This window comes from Mustela putorius, unplaced genomic scaffold (assembly GCF_011764305.1).
Source record: "Mustela putorius furo isolate JIRA1106 unplaced genomic scaffold, ASM1176430v1.1 tig00000508_pilon_pilon_pilon, whole genome shotgun sequence".
Lineage (NCBI taxonomy): Eukaryota > Metazoa > Chordata > Mammalia > Carnivora > Mustelidae > Mustela > Mustela putorius.
The window spans coordinates 20,763,118-20,783,208 of NW_025421402.1; the positions used below are offsets into that span (position 1 = coordinate 20,763,118).

A 20,091-nucleotide genomic window follows, 5' to 3' on the forward strand; every position below is an offset into this window, starting at 1 on the left:
GTCCACAGAATTTCTCGCTCAGCCCTGCCTGCTCCCCGCTCTAGGGTGAGTCACACACAACGGAGTGGGCCCTTCTCCCATGAAATGGTGGTGAGACACTGGCAAGCCAATTCCACTCTGCCAAGTGGGGCTTTGGCCGTCCCAGGCCCGTGTCCACCGGAGGCTTGACCTTTAGACCCCCCAACCCAGGGAAGAGGGGAAGGTGGAAGCTGGGAGTCCCTGCCCTGGGCCCGGTAGCTCCTGCGGAACTGACCGTCCCGTGCACTTGAACCCGGTTCACGAAAACAGGTGTTGGTGAGTGCAAAATGGAAGAGCCCCTGGTAGTCTTAGGTTCGATGTCTTCCTGAAGTTAAATGCCGAGTCTGTATTTGCTATTTTGTAGGCACAGATTACAGGGCCGCATTTCAGTGAAGGACTTAATGAAATGATTCATGCGTAAATGTAATGAGAAAAATATTAAACAAAAGGCAGCCATTTTAGCTTCAGAAATAAAGCCAATTACAAGTCTGTTCCCTTTTTTTTCAACCTCTTACCTAATCCCTCTCCCCACCTGTTCAAATGATCTGAACATACGGTTCATTTATTAAATAAATACTGGGTTCCAGCCCCGTCTCTGCGGGGGCGGGAGGCAGAGCCGGAAGCTCGCAGGTAGAGCCTCTCCCACTCCGGCCGGGGGACCCCGGGGAGGAAGGGCAGAGGGAGACCCGGGGAACACAGGGAATGTTCCATGAGGGTGAGGGCTAAGGAGACCCAACAGTGAGGTAGACTGTTGAGTGGTGGTGGCAGCGGGAAGGGACGGGAAGGGGCCTCCAGAGACCGAGGAGCTCAGAGCAGACCATTCGCACTAAAACCGGGAAGGCAGTGAGGGAACAAAGTCCAAGGGAGGGACGACTGGTCCTGGGGACCGCGGGCACAAGGTGCCGCCCGGAGTCCGTGTCCAGTGTGTGGGAGTGGGATGAGGAAGGGGAGCGCAGCACACGATGAGAGCAGACAAGTATGGGGGCCCAGAGCTACAGCCCTGCAGGCTGTTATAAGGACTTGGGCTTTTCCCCCTACGTGCCGGGGGGACCCCCCTGGAGGGTTTTAAGCTGAGGAGTGATGGCCCAGACCAGCCTGGAGGGGTGGTATGAGGATTCCAGAAGTATCCAAGAGGATTTCTTGACGGACTTAATGGGAAGTGTGATTAAACGAGAAGGATCAAGAACGGCTCCAAAGTTCCCGGTCTGTACAACTGGAAGAATAGAATTTCTGAAATGGAAAGACTCCCAGAAGAGAGAGGAGTGTGTGTCGGGGGGCGGGGGGGTTTGCAGGAAGGAGAGTGCCCTGGAGTGTGAGCAAAGATTCAGTTTTGTCGGGGCTGAGCAGTCTATCAGGTGTCCAAGAAGCCATGTGGCGTGGACAGAAGGGTCTATGAACCTGAGATCCAAGGAAAGTCTGACCTGGAGATAGCACTGCTGGTTATAAGTCTGTGTGTAGATCATTCTTACAAGCATAGGACCAGGTAAGATCATCTGCGAATAGATAAAAACAGATGAAATCACTGAGCCTAGAGGTACTCCAATACTGAAAGATTAGGGAGATTGTATGGTCTGTTAATTATATCCTGAGGCACAATTCTTGATAAACTGGATTTAGGGTTTTTAAGAAAGAAGTAGAGGTTCTCATAAGAATGAAATGGAGGAAAAAGCATGCTGTAGGGAGTATTTGGCCTTCTGAAAGGTCACTTGCAAAACACCCATGTCTGCGTACATGGTGTGAAGTTGGTGGTGCTCCCAAGAGTTTTGTAAATAAAAATAAGTAGATTCCGGGGGCGCCTTGGGGCTCAGTGGGTTAAGCTTCTGCCTTCAGCTCAGGTCATGATCTCAGGGTCCTGGGATCGAGTCCCTCATTGGTCTCCCTGCTCCTCTTCCTGCTCGAAGTCCACCTATCCCTCTCCCTCTGCCCCTCGCCTGGCATGTGCTCTCTCTCTCTCTCAAATAAATAAATACAATCTTAAAAAAATAAATAAATTCCACATTCTTTTTTTTTTTTAAAGATTTTATTTATTTATTTGACAGAGATTACAAGTAGGCAGAGAGGCAGGCAGGGAGAGGGAGAGGAGGAAGCAGGCTCCCTGCTGAGCAAAGAGCCCGATGTGGGGCTCAATCCCAGGACCCTGAGATCATGACCTGAACTGAAAGCAGAGGCTTTAACCCACTGAGCCACTCAGGCACCCCTAGATTCCACATTCTTGGGTAATTTTGAATAGCACATCCTAAAAAGTCCATTAGGTGGCAGAAAAATATTCACTAAATCAACTGTAAGCTAAGTCTCTCTCTTTTTTTCTCTCTCTCCTTCTCTCTCTCTACCCTCCCTTTGAGCCTCCCTCAACTGAAAGTTATAAATGCCTATTTAACTCTCAACACTATTATCAGGTAGAACCCAAGCCAGTATTTTCATCAGAGAGCCAACAGTTATCATGAATCTGTAAAATAGGTAACACTAGCCAGGAATATGGGTGATGGGCTACTTCACTTGGTTTGAAAATGTGTGTACTGGGAGATGGTCTTCAGAGGAGTGAAGTACAGTAAATGATAGTGGGACTGCTAGGCGCTATTCTTAAACTTTTTATATTTAAGCTTTTTAGTTAGAGCAAGGTTGGGGGGACTGTTCCAAAAACAAAAAAACAAAAAGCCCTCTTGAAAAAAAATACAAAAGACGTCTTGGCTCGAGCTCAATGTACACCAGATTGCTGAATCTCTTCCTGCTTCCTTGGGCACAGGTCCCCAAGCTTATCTGCAAAGTGGGATCACCTGAGCAGCTTCAAACATAACCAGTATCCACGTCGCACCCACAGAGATTGTGGTTAAAGTGGTCTAGGGTGTGTTCTGCCCTTAGAATTTCTTAAAAGATCCTTAGATGCTTCTAATCTGGGCAAGATAACCGCAACTGGGTTTCTGTAACACAGTGTGTGTCACGGGACTGACCTTCCCACAAATCAAACACGCTGCACCCTGTAAGACACACACTAGAGCAAGTCCACGTCAGAAGAGTCGAGGGCTCCGCATGGCTTCCGCCGAGTTTCACTGACTCACAAGCTCCCGAACAATTTCCAGCACCGAATTCTGTACTACTTTGCAAGCCAAACATAACTGAGTAAAAGCAATGAAAGGGAACGCAGAGGGATAAAGGCAGGTGAGTTGCTTTTGACTATTGTTGTAGGATGTGTTTTATTTCTCATGGCACTAACAGTTGGGTCTTAAACACCAAATCAAAATGCTTACTTTCTGCTGCTCTTTGGCATCAGAAACTAAACAGTAACAACTTTTCCTATTTCTTGCTAAGGTTCTGTTGTGACGCAGTCACTAAGTCAGGCAGGGAAAACCCTGCGCATCGTTCAAGTCTCCTTAGAAGCCCCTGTGCTGGGCGGGCATCCCGTCACCTCCCATCACCGAGCTGCGGATGACAGATTTCACCCTCGACGGGCCTTGTGCGACACGCACCTTCGCCAAGGACATAAACTCAGCACTGTACCACTAAGATCTGGTGATCTTTTCGCCTATACTGAAGGGCGTGAACAATTTTTTCTATGCTCAAGGTCTTCCAGTTGGACAAAGAATTAAATTTACAAACGACAGATGAACAGGAGAAAAGAAAAACAAAAAGCAAAGTTTTATTACATGCACAGAGAGACCCGATAATGAAATTGAGACCCAAAGAAATGCCCAAGGCAGGCTGATTTTGTACTTTTTAGACAGAGAGACGATAGATGATAGAGCTGTGAAGATTTCACAGAACAAACAAAACTTTCGGAGCTTCAATTAGTATGGACTTCTGAACAGACTTTGGGCTGGGATAGTGAATCAGTAAAAAGCAACGAGGGTTGTTTCTACAGTCTTCTTGGGTCTAAATTTCCTACCTCTGGTACCCAGGGAGGGTCCCTTTCACATAGGTTTCCTGCTTTCAGGCGAGGTTCTGAGTGTCCTTCTCGCACCGTTTGGCTCTTGAGTAACCTTTATTTAAAACAATCAGTATGCCCAAGTGACCTATTTGGGGCAGACTGCCCCTGGCCCTTTCAACACATAAATATATGAATATTCATATATACATAAACATACATATTTCTGGTCTCAATTGTTGCTGATCTAATGTCAGCCACTAGTCTAACTGGTCTGTTACACCGTTGTGAATAATCTGCCTTGTGTATTGTAACCTTTAAGATTTTCAGTAATTTCCATGATCTAGGTTTGATTTCATTATTATTTGCCCTTCTTAGGATTCTTTAGGTTTCCTGTATTTGAGGATTTATGTTGCTCTTCAAATTTTGAAAATTCATAGCCATTACCTCTTCACATATTGTGTTCTCCATTTTTTCTGTTCACTTCTCTGGACTCCCAATCACTAGGTATTGGACTTTCTCAACTATCCTTCATCTCAAAGCTTTCCTTTCATGCTGGTGGAATATATACCGCTTGATGCTGTGCTACGAGAGATTTCTTCATTGTTCAATCTACATCCAACCTATCCTATATTGACTATATATTTCATTTCTAGAATTTCTGTTCCGATCTTCTTCAAATCACCTGTTCCTCTGGGATATTATGTTTTGTTTCCTTTATCCCTGTGGCTATATGAAACGTTCATTTTCAAGTTTTGTGTTGTTCTAGTATTTCTAACTCTTGGGTGAAGACTCTCCCCATTTTGGGATTGGTTTCTTCCCATGATTTGTAAGTTTTTGCAAGTGTCTCCTCAGCAAGAGTTGTTTTTAGCGGAGAGGCAGCGTACCCTGTCTTGCTGACCATTCCCTTCAGGGCGGCTTTGTGCTTGCTTCCAACAGAGTTCTATGGGTTTCCCCCGCCTTTGGTCCCTGCAGCTTCACTTTTTTTTCAAAGATTTAATTAATTTATTTGACAGACAGAAATCACAAATAGGCAGAAAGGCAGGCAGGGGGGGCGGGAAGCAGGCTCCCTACTGAGCAGAGAGCCCGATGCGGGGCTTGATCCCAGGACCCTATGATCCTGACCTGAGCTGAAGACAGAGGCTTTAACCCACGGAGCCACCCAGGTGTCCTGCAGCTTCACTTTGGGTCCTGATACCACAGGAGGACTATGAACTTGGCCACACCCAGTGTTTGGTACTGGCCTGCGGTTCCAGTATTTTTCAGGTGACTATTTCTACCCACATTGCCAGGAGATGACAAATTATTTTGCCACTTTTGTAAAGCAGTAGGCAGTTCTTCTAGTCCATGTTTTATAGGTAACATTGTACACTATTATCTTGGCTTCGTGCAGGGGTTTCACTTTGGCTCCTCACTCTCACAGGATCTGTGATTTGGGTTCTCCTCTCTGCACCCGTGTTAAAACTTTAGCCCCAGTGCCTTTATCTATTTCTGAAACCCTCAGGAATCATATCAGCTTTCGCTCACCCTTAGGATTTTGAGTTCCTTCTTGTGCAGATACCTAGGCTTCCTTCTTTCCAGTGACTGTCTGTTCTCTCTTCTTGCCTTAGTATAGCTTGATTTAATATTTTTATTTGTTTAATCTTGTGTATTTGGAACCAGAAAGGAGTCACTCACGTCAGCTCAGTCTGCCATATTTGCTGATAAAATCTTAAAATATATTAAGTACCAATTAAGACAATAGTGTGGTTACTACATTAGAATAGTGTCTAATATATACACTAATATGTGTATATAATACACATATTAAAAGCTAGCTTTTTTGAGACACTTGCTGTTTGCTAAAAATTTTTCTAATTCCATGGTGTATCTTTATTCATTGAATTCTCATTTTATAAGGTTGGTGCTATATTCAAACATACATTCAAACTGTACTATTCTTATTTTATAGATAAGGAAACCAAGGCACAGAGATACTAAGTAATAGGTTTTTTTTTTTTAAGATTTTATTTATTTATTTGAGAGAGAGAGTGAGTGAGTGAGAGAGAAAACACAAGCCAGGGAGGAGAGGCAGAGGGAGAGGGAGAAGCAGATACCCCGCTGATCAGGGAGCCCAAAGCAAGGCTCAATCTCAGGACCCAGGGATCATGACCCAAGACGAAGACAGATGCTTAACCAACTGAGCCACCCAGGAGCCCCTCTCTGCTCATATTTCAATTGAGTTGTTTGTCTTTTACTTATTGAATTGTAATAGTTCTTTACATATCCTGGAAAGAAGTCCTTTACCAGGTATACTTGACAGTTTTTTCTTCTTTGTGCCAAGCCTGCTCTCTTAATCACTGCATATATTGCCTCTCATTATTTATTGAAATAATTAGGAAATTTCCACAGGTTAATGGACTCTTTCTACTAGTATTTGTTGGTTTTGTAATTAATAAGGGGTAAGGAAACCCTGTTGAAATTTTTGTTTGGAGACTCAAAGTTCACATTTTCACTACTAATAAAATTTTTTCCATTTTGATACAGAACGGGACAGTCCTTGTTGGATTTGAAGAATTGATGAGATCACAGCTGTGATTATATCTGAAGTCTCTAGCTTTACTACCCATTGAGAACAACCAAATACCTCTCAGCTATAGAAACTCTGCCCAGGAGACCTGCCCTAAGGTGTCTGGTTTTTAATTCACTACTTGTTTTATTTTCTTATGGAAGAAGGCAATTTCTGGGAGTCCGAATTAGAGAAGAGTGGATCTCCCAAAGGAGCTACTCCCAAAAGAATTATCCATTTCGTTGACGGAGACATCATGGAAGAGTATAGCACAGAGGAGGAGGAAGAGGAAGAAAAAAAGGGACAGAAAACAAATTCAACACATGATCCTGTAAGCTTACAGTATCAATATTGGGGAACATGTGGACTGAGTGCATGAGAGATTAAGCCAGAAAAGGTTTGTAGAAAATATAGTTTTAAGCTAACTCCTATTCCCCTTAGTTTGTTTTCTAGATCCATTTATAGTCAGCTCATAATTTTGGTAACTTTGGATTTCTCCTTTATGAGAAAGAAAATGGAATATACTAGAAAGCATTTGAAACCTCTACATGAAACACTTTGTATCACCCCTCCTATTAATAATTACTCTAATTTGATCTCTCTCTCTTTTTCAGTCTACCCTTTCATGGGGTCCCTATCTATGGTTTTGGGCAGGCCAAATAGCAAGCACCTCATTGTCTGGTAAGTACTGCCAATGCCCTTTATTTGTTTGTCCTAAATACTCAAGGATGGACTGACAAACCCTCAGAGTTAGGGCTTCCAATAGTTTTATTTCACTCTGTGGCATCCTGGAGGAAGGACTTGATCGGTTCTCAATCTATGCTTCAACATTCCCAAAGGCATAGAACCTCATATCTTTAGGCAGACCCTCCCACCTCTTTCCAATTCTTTTTACTAAATTCTGCCTCCTATTTTGTCTTCTTCTAAAGTTATTCCCATGGATCTTAGGGGTCTTTCTTAAGACCGTATAAAACAAGCCTAGGTTCCTCTTTCACAGGACGGAGTTGCAAATATCTGGAGGCAATAACCTCTCCCATCCCCAGTTGACTCTTTTTCTGAATAAACTTCCAAGTTTTTTTTTTTTTAATTATTGTTATATGGCACAGTTCCAAGGTCCCTCATCATAAGCACTCTGTTATGAATAAGAACTTTATTGACCCTTCCCAGGGACACAGTGAATGCCCTACGTGGCTATTTATAACAGATGAAATACTAAATCTTATATTCCTTGATATTCACCAATTTTCTTTAGAGCCCAATTGGCAATACCTTATTACTTATTTCCTCCTAACTCACCTATGCTTGTATGGACAACAGGGAGGAAACAACTTAAAAAATGTGAGAAAATATGAAGTATAGCTATAGCTCTGAAGAATTGATCTTCATTCATTCATTAAACAAACATTTATTGAGTGACAGTATGTGTTTGGCACTGTGTGGGTCCCTGGGACATGAAAACAAATGACAGTCTTTGCTTTCAAAGGACTCAATGGTCGATGGATATTATAGGCCAGTAAACATGCCTATAATTATAATTTGTTGCCACCATTGCCGGGTCGAAGGAGCATCGGGACCACCAATGGGGAAACTCAGTAATGCTGACATAAGGAGGCAGTACCATCAGAGTGCTATGAAAGTATGGCTAAGGTCAGCGTGGAGACCATGAAAGTCACCGGGGGCAGGGGAGGGGAGGGAAGTGTTTAAATTACAGTAAAAAGTAGTGATTGGGTGATTTAGTCAGATGGTATGAGCCTTAAAGGAGCAAGTGCTTTCACACCAGGGTAGACAGTTATGGATTTGGAAGTTACTTTGGGAACCTGGGTGAGATACTAGTCTTGCCTCAAGCATAACATACTGGCAGAATATATATGCTGTCTTCCGGAGAGCTCTGTGCTTTAGTTGGGGAAAGACCGTTTAAAGAGATGAAATGTTTTGGAGGGAGAAAACCTTAGGAGATAAAATCAGGTGAAAAAGAAAAACCCAGTACAGCGATATGAAAACGTGAAGGTGAACAGGGAAGGCAGTGATTTCCATGCTGGGCTGTGACTTAGGATGGCAAGGACAGGACACAAGGGGAACCAAGCTGCCTTCCAGGTTCCAAGCAGAACTGTAGCGTTCAAGGGCATCTGTGCGGGGCTTCCAGGTGGTAGCGGAAGCATGAGTATGCAACCACTTAGCACCCTGGTCTCCACACAGAAACTCTGGATAGAGCTGACACCCAGATGGACCAGTAATGAGTGTTTTCAATCTAAAATTCTAGTAGGTCATAAACAGGAAAACTTCCCAAGATTTAATCTAATATTTTAGAAACTTCTCTTATATGCATATACCATGCATGGTGGCAAGCAAACAGATTAAAGAGCTACAGTATTTTTAAAAAGATTTTATCTATTTATTTGAAAGAGAGACAGAGCCTGAGAGGGGAGGTCAGAGGGAGAAGCAGACTCCCCGTGGAGCTGGGAGCCTGATGCGGGACCTGATCCTGGGATTCCAGGATCATGATCTGAGCAGAAGGCAGTTGCCCAACCAACTGAGCCACTCAGAAAGCCAAGAACTACAGTATTTTTGAAAAGATAAAACACATTAAAAAAAATGTAGAGTCCCATTCCGATGTGTTCTATGAGCAACATCTCAAAAAGAGGAAATCAGTCATGGGGATCAGAAAATTGTGTCACTGGGGACGGGGGGAGGTGTCAGAATTCCTACAATTTTAAAGGGAAACATTTCTAGGAGACACCCTCAGGAAACCACTATTAATGCTAAACCTTTATCTCTACCTTTCACAAGCAAAGCATCTACTGTGATTGCTTAGCACCAACGTTGGCCATGAGTAGTAAGTATTTTGAAAAATCTCTCCCGACACACCCATCTGGAAAGGATAGTTTAGATGTAATCACATGGGAAGATAGAAGATTTAACAAGTCCTTCTGAGTCCGAGAACTTCTTGAGAATCCAGAGCAACTGAAATCTTTCATCAGCCTTCCAGTTAAGTGTAGTAATAGATCTCCTCCAGGCAAGTTTAAACTCTTACCCCTTGACTGACACTAAGTTTTAGTTATTAATTCAACTTACCCAAGTGCTTGTTCTTTCTTTTAGCATGTGAATTCCTTGGTGAAAGATTTGCTACTTTCTTTGGTCTTAATCAACCCAAATATCAGTATGTGTTGAATGAGTACTATAAGACACAAATTAAGGTATGTGACCTCCTGATGGGGGAAGATTGGTTGCTTCCACTTCATATAAATTACTCTCCCACCTGGAAATTATGTACAATTTCCCTCCATGATACTTTGTAGCTGCCTCTCTTGTGTGAAGTTCCAATGTCACGAGATGGGTTGTAAAAGTTGACTGAACGTGAAGCCTGAGAGTCATTAAATAAACAAGCTTCGTATGGGGGTGTCTCTGCAAGAGGGGCAGTTCAGAGGTATTTGGTTTGCAGTTAAATTTTCCGTGTTTCTCTCCATACCAGGAAAGTGACAAGGAAAGTGAAGGGAATGGATCTAAGACCCAGCCAGCCAAGGTTCCTAATGAAAAGTGTCACCTGGAGGCTGGGGGCCAAGAGTATGGAACCAGACGACAAGACATTGTCCAGGGTGTTCCTCAGCGGAGTGTCTCATCCAGGGAAAGCGTGGCTGCAGATTTCAGCCCATAATGCGCCCCGAGGCTGTAGTTCCTCTGAATGTCTGTTCCACTGCCATTGATGACCATGGCAACACAGGTTGTGCTTCTGAGCCAGGTCTGATTTTAATCTTGTGATTTATTCTCTAGCATCCGTGATTATAAGCAGTAATGAGAATTATGGATGCTTTCTCAATTTTATAAGCCTCCCAAGTCAACCCCCTTCCTCTGCCCAGTCATAATGGAAATTTTGCTAGTCATCTCTTATTACTGGTGTTTGCCCAGAAATGCAAATGCTTTAAGGAACCTGGATCTGGACTAAAACTCTTCGTCATGGGGCTGGGGTGCAGAAAAGAAGCTCTCTTCTTCAGAAGAGAGTCACTTTGGCATTATGAAGTCTAAGTAAGTCCTCTTTCAGGGTTTGATCTAAGGTGTGTGCTTTCCAGAAGCTCCTCTGGCTTCATTGGGACTTGCTTTACAAGAAACTAACATTGTTAGTAACTTTGTTACAATATATCAAAGTCTTTGATAACTGGATGCATTTCCCCCCCAACACACACAATTAAAAACAATAATCCAAGCTCTAGAAAAAGTATTTAAAAAATACTTTTTAAAAATTTGTCAGCAAAATTTCAAAACCTGGAAAGACCAAACCTGGAAGTCGTAGCTCGATATCACAGGTTGTGCTATGATATTATAGAAAGTCATAGGACTTGCTCTAAGAAGACGGGAGGTCGTCTCCACTCTACCATTTACTAGTCGTGTGATTTTAGGAGTCCAGATTTCTGAGCACTTGTCACCTTCTCTGCAAAATAGGGGTGGCATATATTTATTCCTCAAGGGTTACTGTTAAACAAAAATGAGATAATAAAAGCAAAACCACTTTTAAAACTGTTAATATTCAACAGTAATGCTTAATTAATGGCTGTTATAGAATGTTACCTTGAAAGTCTCTAAAGAACCATGGCTTCTCAAACTCACGCCCTGATACTGTCCCAGCTACCTTGATGCTGGGCTTGGCCATGTGACTTGATTTGGCCAATGAGACAGTAGCAAATGTGATCAAGTGGAGGCCTGATGAGTACTTGTGAATGGGAGCCTGTCCTCTTAGAAACTCCATTTCGTAAAGAAGCTTGGGCTAGACTTCTCACTATTAAATGAAAGGCCATGTGGAAATAGATTTCCAAGGATGAAAGAATGTCTTGCACATTCCAGTCCCAGCCAAGCTCCTCACCAAATGAAGCCACAAAAAATGACCTTCTGTTATCCCTCGTGGAGTAGATGAACCCCGTGGCTGAGTCCAGTCAACCTGCAGAATCACGAGATAGAATAAATCATTACTGTTTTAAGTGTTGGAGGGGTTTATTATGCAGCATATGTAACTGAAGGAATAGCTCTAGGAGAATGGGAAATTGGAATCGATTCGATAGGAAATCGAGAAGGCAGCCTTGGGAATAAGGTGTTGTTGTTTGGATATATGAGAATAAGACAGGTTTTGTTGCCTAATAAAACAATTCTAAAGCTCAGTGGCTTGAAACAACAAAAGCTTATTTCTTTCTCATGAGAAGTCTGCTGTCAGTTTAGATGGCTTCCCAGAGCGTTGGCCCAGTGTACATGTGTCTTTTTTTTTTTTTTTAAAGATTTTATTTATTTGACAGAGAGAGAAATCACAAATGGGCAGAGAGGCAGGCAGAGAGAGAGGAGGAAGCAGGCTCCCTGTGGAGCAGAGAGCCCGACGTGGGGCTCGATCCCAGGACCCTGGGATCATAACCTGAGCTGAAGGCAGAGGCTTTAACCCACTGAGCCACCCAGGTGCCCCTGTACATGTGTCTTTGATCTTATGGTTCCTCCATACTGTGATGTGCTCAGGGCTGCTGAAGCAGAGATGGAATGGACAATCAATGTCCCCACTGAGAATGAATCGTGTCACCTCTGATTATGTTTCCTCTACCAAAGAAAGTCACATGGCCACAATCAGCTTTAAGGGATGTGAGCCTCCTAGGACAGCTGAGAAGGGGAAACACTTTCTCCTAGTGGTTGTATGGGATAACTGATGGGCTCAGGAGTTATGATATTGATTTAATCTCAGCTATGCTGCCCCTTTGTACCTCAGTGGCCCTGTGCAAGTGATGCAGCTTTACAACGTTCCTATGTGTAAACCAGATTTGAGACAGGCAGCAAGTTCAATTTGAACTAGTTTATGCAACAAAAAAGAATTTTTTGGAAGGATATTGAGGTATCTCATGGACCCCAACAGCAGATAAACTTCAGTAGGTCTAGAACAAATTCAGGAAACATTTCTCATCTTTCTTACAGGAGGAAGAAAGATCACTCCATAGCTCTTTTATTTTGTAATCTTTATTTTTTACTGAGATATAACTGACCTGTAAAATTATATTAGTTTAAGGTATACAACCTAATGATTAATATTGGTATCTATTATAAAATGATCACTACAGTTAGTCTAGTTAACATCCACCACACAGTTACACATTTTTTTTTTTGTGATGAGAGCTTTAAAGATTTACTCTCTTAGCGACTTTCAAATATACAGTATATTCATCATGCTGTATGATTACATCATCATGACTTACTTATTTTTTATAACTTTAAGTTGGTACATTTTGACCACCTTCACCCACCCATCATGCCCCATCTCTGGCAACCACTAATCTGTTCAGTGTATCTGTGAGTTTGAATTTTTGTTATTTGTTTTTGTTGGTTGGTTGGTTTTTAGATTTTACATATAAGTATGATTAAGTGGTACTTATCTTTCTTCATCTGACTCATTTCATTTAGCTTAATAATGCCTTCACGGTCCATCCATGTTGTGGCAAATAACAAGATTTCCTCCTTTTTCAAGGCTACATAATATTCCACTTTGTGTGTATGTGTGTGTACCACATTTTCTTTATCCCTTCATGCACTGATGGTTCCTTAGGCTGCTTCTGTGTTTTAGCTGTTGCAAATAGTGCTGCAGTAAACATGGTACATATATCTTTTTGAGTTAGTGTTTTCCTTTTCTTTGGATAAATGCCCATGAATGGAATTGCTGAATCATGTGGTGGTTCTACTTTTAATTTCTTAAGCAATCTCCGTACTGTTTTCCATAGTAGCTGCACCAATATATTTTGCCACCAGGAATGCACCAATGTTTCCTTTTCTCCACATCTGCACCAACATTTGCTTTTTCTTTTTCTTCTTCTTCTTTTTTTTTTTTTTTAAAGATTTTATTTATTTATTTGACAGAGAGAGAGAGATCACAAGTAGGCAGAGAGGCAGCCAGAGGAGGGGGGGGAAGCATGGTCCCTGCTGAGTAGAAAGCCCAATGCGGGGCTCAATCCCAGGACCCTGAGATCATGATCTGAGCCGAAGGCAGAGGCTTAACCCCCGAGCCACCCAGGTGCCCCAACGTTTGCTTTTGCTTGTCTTTTTGATATGAGCCACTCTAACAGGAATGAGGTAATATCTCATTGTGGTTTCAATTTGCATTTCCCTGATGATTAGTGAATGTTAAGCAGCTTTTCATATAACTGTTGGCCATTTGTATATCTTCTTTGGAAAAGTATGTATTCAGATGCTCTTCTCATGCTTTTGTTTTGTTTTGTTTTGTTTGTTTTGTTTTGTTTTTTATTTTTATTTTTTTAAATTTCTTTTCAGTGTTCCAGAATTCATTGTCTTCCCATGTTTTGATTAATCAGATTCTTTTTTTTTTTTTTTTGCTATTGAGTTGTATGAATTCTTTATATATCTTGGGCATTAACCCTTATAAGATACGTGATTTGAAAATATTTTCTCCCATTTGTCTTTTCATTTTGTTGGCAGTTTTCTTTGCTATGTAGAAGCTTTTTAGTTTGATGTGGTCCCACTTCTTTACTTTTGCTTTTGCTCTTTTTGCTTTTGGTGTCAAATCGATAACATTTTATAACTCACCTGTTCAAGTCTGCCTCTTAGTCCCAATTCCAGACATACAGGACATAGAATCTGATTAGCCCTTTTTGCTCAGGTGACCATCCATCATCCAATCAGTTGTGACCAGGGAAGGGGGGTCCTGTAGCAGCAACATGAACAGAGGACTTACTTCCGGGTGAACAAGAATCTCAGGAGAAGAGGGTTAAAGTGAACGAGGCAGACACACCCCATGACCATTCTAAGGATAAATGTGAAAATTGAGAAAAAACACATTAGGTACTTAAACTATAATATCAATTATAATTATTATTACTGATAAATGTGAGTTCAAGGAGTCTGAACGGCTTATCTCCACTAAGGGGTCAGTCTTAGCTCTTTATCTGACAGGCCCTGCTAGTCCAATTTCAAGATAAAGTAAACCTGAGCTTCTGATATGCAGAAAAAGTGGCTAACCCTACCAGGTAAGCACTGGTTATTTGTACGTCAGGTGTCAGGGTACTAAAACCCGGTCCCTGCTTTATTTGCAAAGTTGCCTCAAAACAGACCCCATGATGGACTCTTTTGAACTCTTCAACTTTCCCTAAAAAGTAACGGCGCCCTAGAAGATATCCACTTAGTGCTGATTCTAGAGAGCTAGGCAAACCCAAGTGTAATATTTGCAGCACTGAATTTTATCTAGCAAATAGTATACTCTCAATATATCTTTCTTTTCTTCTGAAAGAATGGAGATCGCCTTCCCTTAGGGTCAGTGACCATGTCAAATCAAGCAAATCTTGAACTAAAAATCCTAAGGAAAGCAAATAGGAACCAATGCCCAGATCTTACCAGGCTATGGCTGCAAGATAAATTCACATTTCTGTTAATATTAACTCATTCTTTTAATATTAATTGGGCATCTTCCCTGGACCAGTTACTGTTTTAGGGCTATCAATCAAAGAGACAAAAATCTCTGCACTCCCCTTGGCCTTAAACTCCAGACAGCTGAATTCTCAGGCCTCCCAGGACTGTGTGGCCAGCCTCTCAAAGGGTCCCAATAAATCTTCACCTTCTGGTACTCACATCCCTTGTAGCCTTTCCCACACTGAACCAGGGACATCTATGTGACCAACAGAATATGTCAGAAGTAATGGTGTGACCCTTCTGAGATAACTGTAAGAGAGACTGGCTTCTGTTTTGGTCTCTTTCTTAAACCCATTTACTCTGGGGAGAGCCCACTGAGAGTACTTCTGTGCAGCCTGTGGATAGGTCCATCTGATAAAGAACTGAAGTCTCGAGCAAACAGCCAGCGAGGAAGAGAGGAGTTCTGAAGACCCAGTGTCTCCCAAGAACCAACCACAGCTTCCCCGTTTCTCCAAATTCAGTCCTGGTGGCTACAGGTCACACCCTGGCTGGTATATCCCCCTGCTCAGAGAGCTGCCAGGACCCACATGCATAGCTCCTCCTCCTGCACCAGGACTCCAGCAGCACGGGCCTTCGGGCAGCCACGGCTCCCAGGTGTCTCTGATAGAAGGTATCCCTAAGCCCAGCCCTGGACAGATGTTCAAGTCTCCCCCCAACCCAACCAGATCTGCCTTTAAGAACAAAAGGCACCATTGGATAGGTTAAGGTTTGGAGTTATTCAGATGCCTTGGGTCCCTCAAAAGCCTGAGCCATTGATTCTCCTGCTTAGAGGAGGCAAACACTGATTCAGATCTCCAGCAACCACTACCCAGCAGGCACACATAGAGCACAGACTCCTTCAGCAGACCCTGGGCAGCTGGGCCCTCCAAGCCTCTGAGGCCATGGCTGCTCCAACCACCTGGATATTGTCCTGGGATACCCCCACAACAGGATATAGACCCGAGGCTACAAAGGTGTGAAAGTCAATTCCCTTTTAAAAGTGCTGCTGATGGGGACCCAAGTTATCCATAAGCAAGGGCTCTCAGGTAGCTCGTTCAAAGACAATGCAGTCCCTCCAAATAAGGCTTTGGGATTCTCTCCACATCTGGCTTCAGAGGGAACAGGAGCCTGTGTGTAGTGCGAGCTTCGACACTGGCAGATGCACACTTTCCCCCAAGAGTTCACAACTGTGATTCTGCTCTCCTGAACTGGGTCCCGGTCCAGTACCAGGGCATGGGATGGGCCTTACGACCCCCTGCTCCCGAGCCGTGCAGGAGCTTCAAGCACAAATCTCTCTCTTGCACCAGGCCCCAAGGAGCAGGGAGGGGCCTCTCCAGCCACCAGTGCTTCCAGCTGTCTTGAGGATACCTCAACCAGTCATCTTGGCCCCACCCTGGCAAGGCAGTCCAGTGTCCTCCAGCTCTGCTGTCAGCGGATATAGGCACACTCGTGGAAGATAAGGCTTGGAATTAGGTAGATGCCAGGTACTCCAAATAGCCTGCTCCTTGGCCTGGCCTCTCCCTACATCTGCCCTGTTCCAGGTCCCTGGTTACCCTGACCTGCCAATCTGCAGTCTGCACTTTATCTGACGACTTGGGGCTGATTGGGTATCTCCAAGCCCAAGGAGCTCTGAGAGGCCCCCGGACCACCTGAACGGCTTCAGGATGGAGGGAGCCCGAGATGGGAAAATATTTTCCTGCCATCTTCTCTCCTTCCCACCCTCTTTCCCTCCCTCCCTGCCTCCTGCCTGCCTTAAGATTTTATTTATTTACCTTGCTAGGGAGGGCAAGAGCCCACAGAAAAAGAGATTCTCAAGCAGAATCTACCCTGAGTGTGGAACCCAAGCTAGGGCTCGATCCCAGGACCCTGAGATCACCACCTGAGCTGAAATCGAGAGTCCAACTCTCAACCAACGGAACTCCCCAGGGGCCCTGATGGAAAGTTATTTCTGAGGTGGCAGATTTACTATGGGGACACTCAGCCTCCATTTGGATTGGTTGCCCAGGGGGTTCCCAGGGTTCTCCAGCAATCCGGACTCCCGGGTGCCTCTAACTGGAGGGTGTCCCAACCATCTCTTTTGCCTCACCTGGCAGGGCAGTCCTGACTCCTCCAGCTCTTCCCTCTAGGGGGAGGATGCACACTTGCGTGGGGAAGCCCTGGGAATCAGGCTGATGACTTGCACCCCCAGCATTTCTGTCTGGTGATCCTGTTTGTCCAGACATATGCCCTGTTCCAGGCCACCCACTATCAGGACTTCTCGCTTGGCGCATGCACACCGAGCACCTCTTCAGCCCCTGTCGGTGAAACCAGGGCCATCCAGGCCCGTGGAGCTTCTGTTGGTCCCAAAATAACCAACATAGCCTCCAGGGCAGAAGCAACCCTCCCTCTCACCCCCATAAAAAATCTTTCTGAACTGGTTCCTTTAAACTGGTGACAGTGCCTGTTTGGACTGGCTGCCTGACGGGGTCCTGGATTTACCAGTAATCCAGGCTCTCAGGTGCTTCTTAGTGAAGGGAGGCAGCACCAGGCCCAGACCTGGCAAGGCAGTCGGGACCCCTCCAGCTTTCCCGCCAGGGGGAATATGCACACTTGTGTAGCTTAGAACTTGGAATCAGGAAGGTGCCTTCCATCCTGACAGAGAGCTGCTGCGACTCGCCTCTCCGGGAACTTGCCTCCTTCCAAGTCACCTGCTACCCTGAGGTGCGAGGAAGGCTATCACTGCTCCGAGGGTCTACTGAGGGCCCCTGGCCTGGACCATCTGCACAGCCTCCTCCCAAGTGGAAAAGCTTTCTGAGAGGGAACCTTAAAACCCGCAACAGTCAGTCCACTTTTGGACGGCTTGCCTGATGGGGTCCAGGGCTTCTCCATCAATCACAGCTCCCGGGTCTCTCTCTCTCTTTCCTGAAAGATTTTTATTTAATTGACAGAGAGTAATGGAGTGAGAGAACATGAGCGGAGGAAGGGGCAGAGAGAGGGAGAAACAGATGCTCCACTGAGCAGGTAGCCCCACATGGGGCTCTATCTGGGGACTCCAGGATCCTCAGGGCCTGAGCTGACTGAGAGCCCCAGGACCCCCCTCCCAGGTGTCTCTTAGCAGAGGGTTTCCTTGTGTAGCGCAGGCCAGTGCTGGCAAGGCAGAGCAGTGTCCTCCGGCTCTGGCTTCAGGGCAACACGGGCATCTGGGGCCTGGATCGGGAAGAAGCCTTGGCCCTCAGCAGCCCACCTCCCATGACCAGGCTTCTGGTGGTGCCCTGTAACAGGTCCCTGGGTCCCCGGAGCTGCATGCCACATGCATGAGTTAAGGCACCTGTCCCCAGGCACTCTGTCCCTACGAAGATTCTGGCTCTCGTTGATGAGAACAGAGTGGTGAAACAGCAAAAAATAAAAACAGGGTGTAGGGGCCGTTGGGTGGCTCAGTCGGTTCAGCAACTGACTCTTCATTTTCACTCCAGGTGTGATCTGGGAGTTGGGGGGGAGGGGGACGGGGTGAGGAAGGGTTGCTGGATCAAGCCGGCATTGGGCTCTATGCTCGGTGGGGTGTCTGCTTGGGATTATCTCCCCGGCCCTGCTCTCTCTCAAATAATAAATCTTGAAAAACAAAAAACAAAACTAAAACAAAACAAAATCTTTAAAAACAAAACAAATCTTTAAAAACAAAAAATGAATCGTTAAAAACAAAAAAAATCTTTAAAAACAAAACAAAACTAAAAAACAAAATAAATCTTTAAAAACAAAACCAACACTGAACATACTCGTTTTATCATTTTTGGGGTGGCTGCATTATCCTAGGTTCATTCATTCATTTAGTCAACAAATATTATATTCACATATTTAAACACATTTAAATTTTATTTAAATGAGAAAAAAATTTTTTTTAGGAGTTTAAGGTTCACAGAAAAATTGAGAAGGTACAGAGATTTCCTGTACACCTCCTGCCCCTACTCCTGGGCAGCCTCCCCCATTATCAACAACCCCCACCAGAGTGAAATTTTTGTTACAATTAATGTACCTACTTCGACACATCATTATTCAAAGTCCACAGTTTATGTTAAGACTCACTTTTGTTTTACCTTCTGTGGGTCGGGATAAATTTATAAGGACTTGTACCCACCATTACAGTATCATACAGAATAATTTTATTGCCCTAGAAATCCTCTGTGCTCCTCCTCTTCATGCCTTTGGCCTCATTAACCCCCAATGACCACTGATCTTTTTACTGTTTCCAGTTTTATCTTTTTTGAAAGTCATGTAGTTAGAATCATACAGTAAGAAGATTTTCAGATTAACTTCTTTCATTTACTAATATGCACTTAAGTTTCCTTCATGTATTGTCATGGCTTGATAGATCATTTAGTTTTAGTGCTGAATAATATTCCATTGTCTAGATTATTTATTATATATTTGTCATTCACTTCCTGAGGGCATTTTAATTGCTTTCAAGTTTTGGAGTATTCAGGACTCCGAAGGTCACGACTCTTGTAAAGGATCATCTTTATATAACAACACTGTCATTCCATGGGCACACTGAGACCATAATAAATGCTCATTAAATTAAAATATAATAACTACAGATTTTGTTTATGAACAAGTCTTTTTGTCCATTCAATACCTGAATTCCTTTGGCTAAAACTCAAGGTAGATTTTCTTACACCAAATTCTTCTTTAAGAAACAGGTTCCCCCAGTTATAGATATTCACATTTTGTATAGCTTCTCCTAAATATATGACTCCTAAATATGGATTAAAGGGTTTTTTTAGAGTATGTTTTTATCTACCTCATTAGATCAGAAGACTCCAAGGACTGTGATTTGGATGTTCTCTATTTTTAAACATCTTTAAAGAGCTTTAAAGCAGTAAACTTACCTGTACGAAGAGCATTTATTTAATGAATATATCATTGGTTGATTCTGAAATTAGTGATTTCCTCACGGCTGGTATCTTTTCACCGGTGTAGACTGTTTGGCAAACAACCAGAAGTTTCAATCCTACTTGAAGAGCCGAGAAATGTAGGAAAATGACCTTCTAAATTGTTGATAAACTTGTATTCCTGAAACAGAAATATCTGACTTTAAAAGTGGTTGAAAACACTATGAATCCTCTTTGGTAGAAGTCCCATGACACAAGTATTGGTTAATCATGTTAAGTGGCGCTGTTTGATGCTTGCATAACAACAGGGCACGTATTTAATTGTGGCTGGCTTCTTTCTCACACTTCGTGTTTTCTCAATCGAAATGCACCCTGCACAGCAGGAAACTGAC

At 43.6% G+C, this 20,091-nt stretch overlaps 1 protein-coding gene across 5 annotated transcripts in view; it reads left to right on the forward strand.

The window, feature by feature from the left end:
- The first annotated feature begins 2,873 nt into the window (after nt 1–2,873).
- Nucleotides 2,874–20,091, forward strand: part of FAM177B (family with sequence similarity 177 member B) — a 47,068-nt gene continuing 29,850 nt past the window's right edge. Inside the window, exons 1-5 of one of the 5 annotated variants that reach the window (XM_004751445.3) lie at nt 2,926–3,174; nt 6,404–6,756; nt 7,040–7,106; nt 9,522–9,619; nt 9,895–11,569. In XM_004751445.3, coding sequence (XP_004751502.1) covers nt 6,583–6,756; nt 7,040–7,106; nt 9,522–9,619; nt 9,895–10,077 — 522 coding nt within the window. In that variant the 5' untranslated portion in view covers nt 2,926–3,174; nt 6,404–6,582 and the 3' untranslated portion in view covers nt 10,078–11,569. Of the gene's footprint in view, nt 3,175–4,987; nt 5,144–6,403; nt 6,757–7,039; nt 7,107–9,521; nt 9,620–9,894; nt 11,570–20,091 lie in introns of those variants that run through there. The other 4 variants (XM_013055553.2, XM_004751446.3, XM_013055551.2 and 1 more) reach the window with 4 other exon arrangements.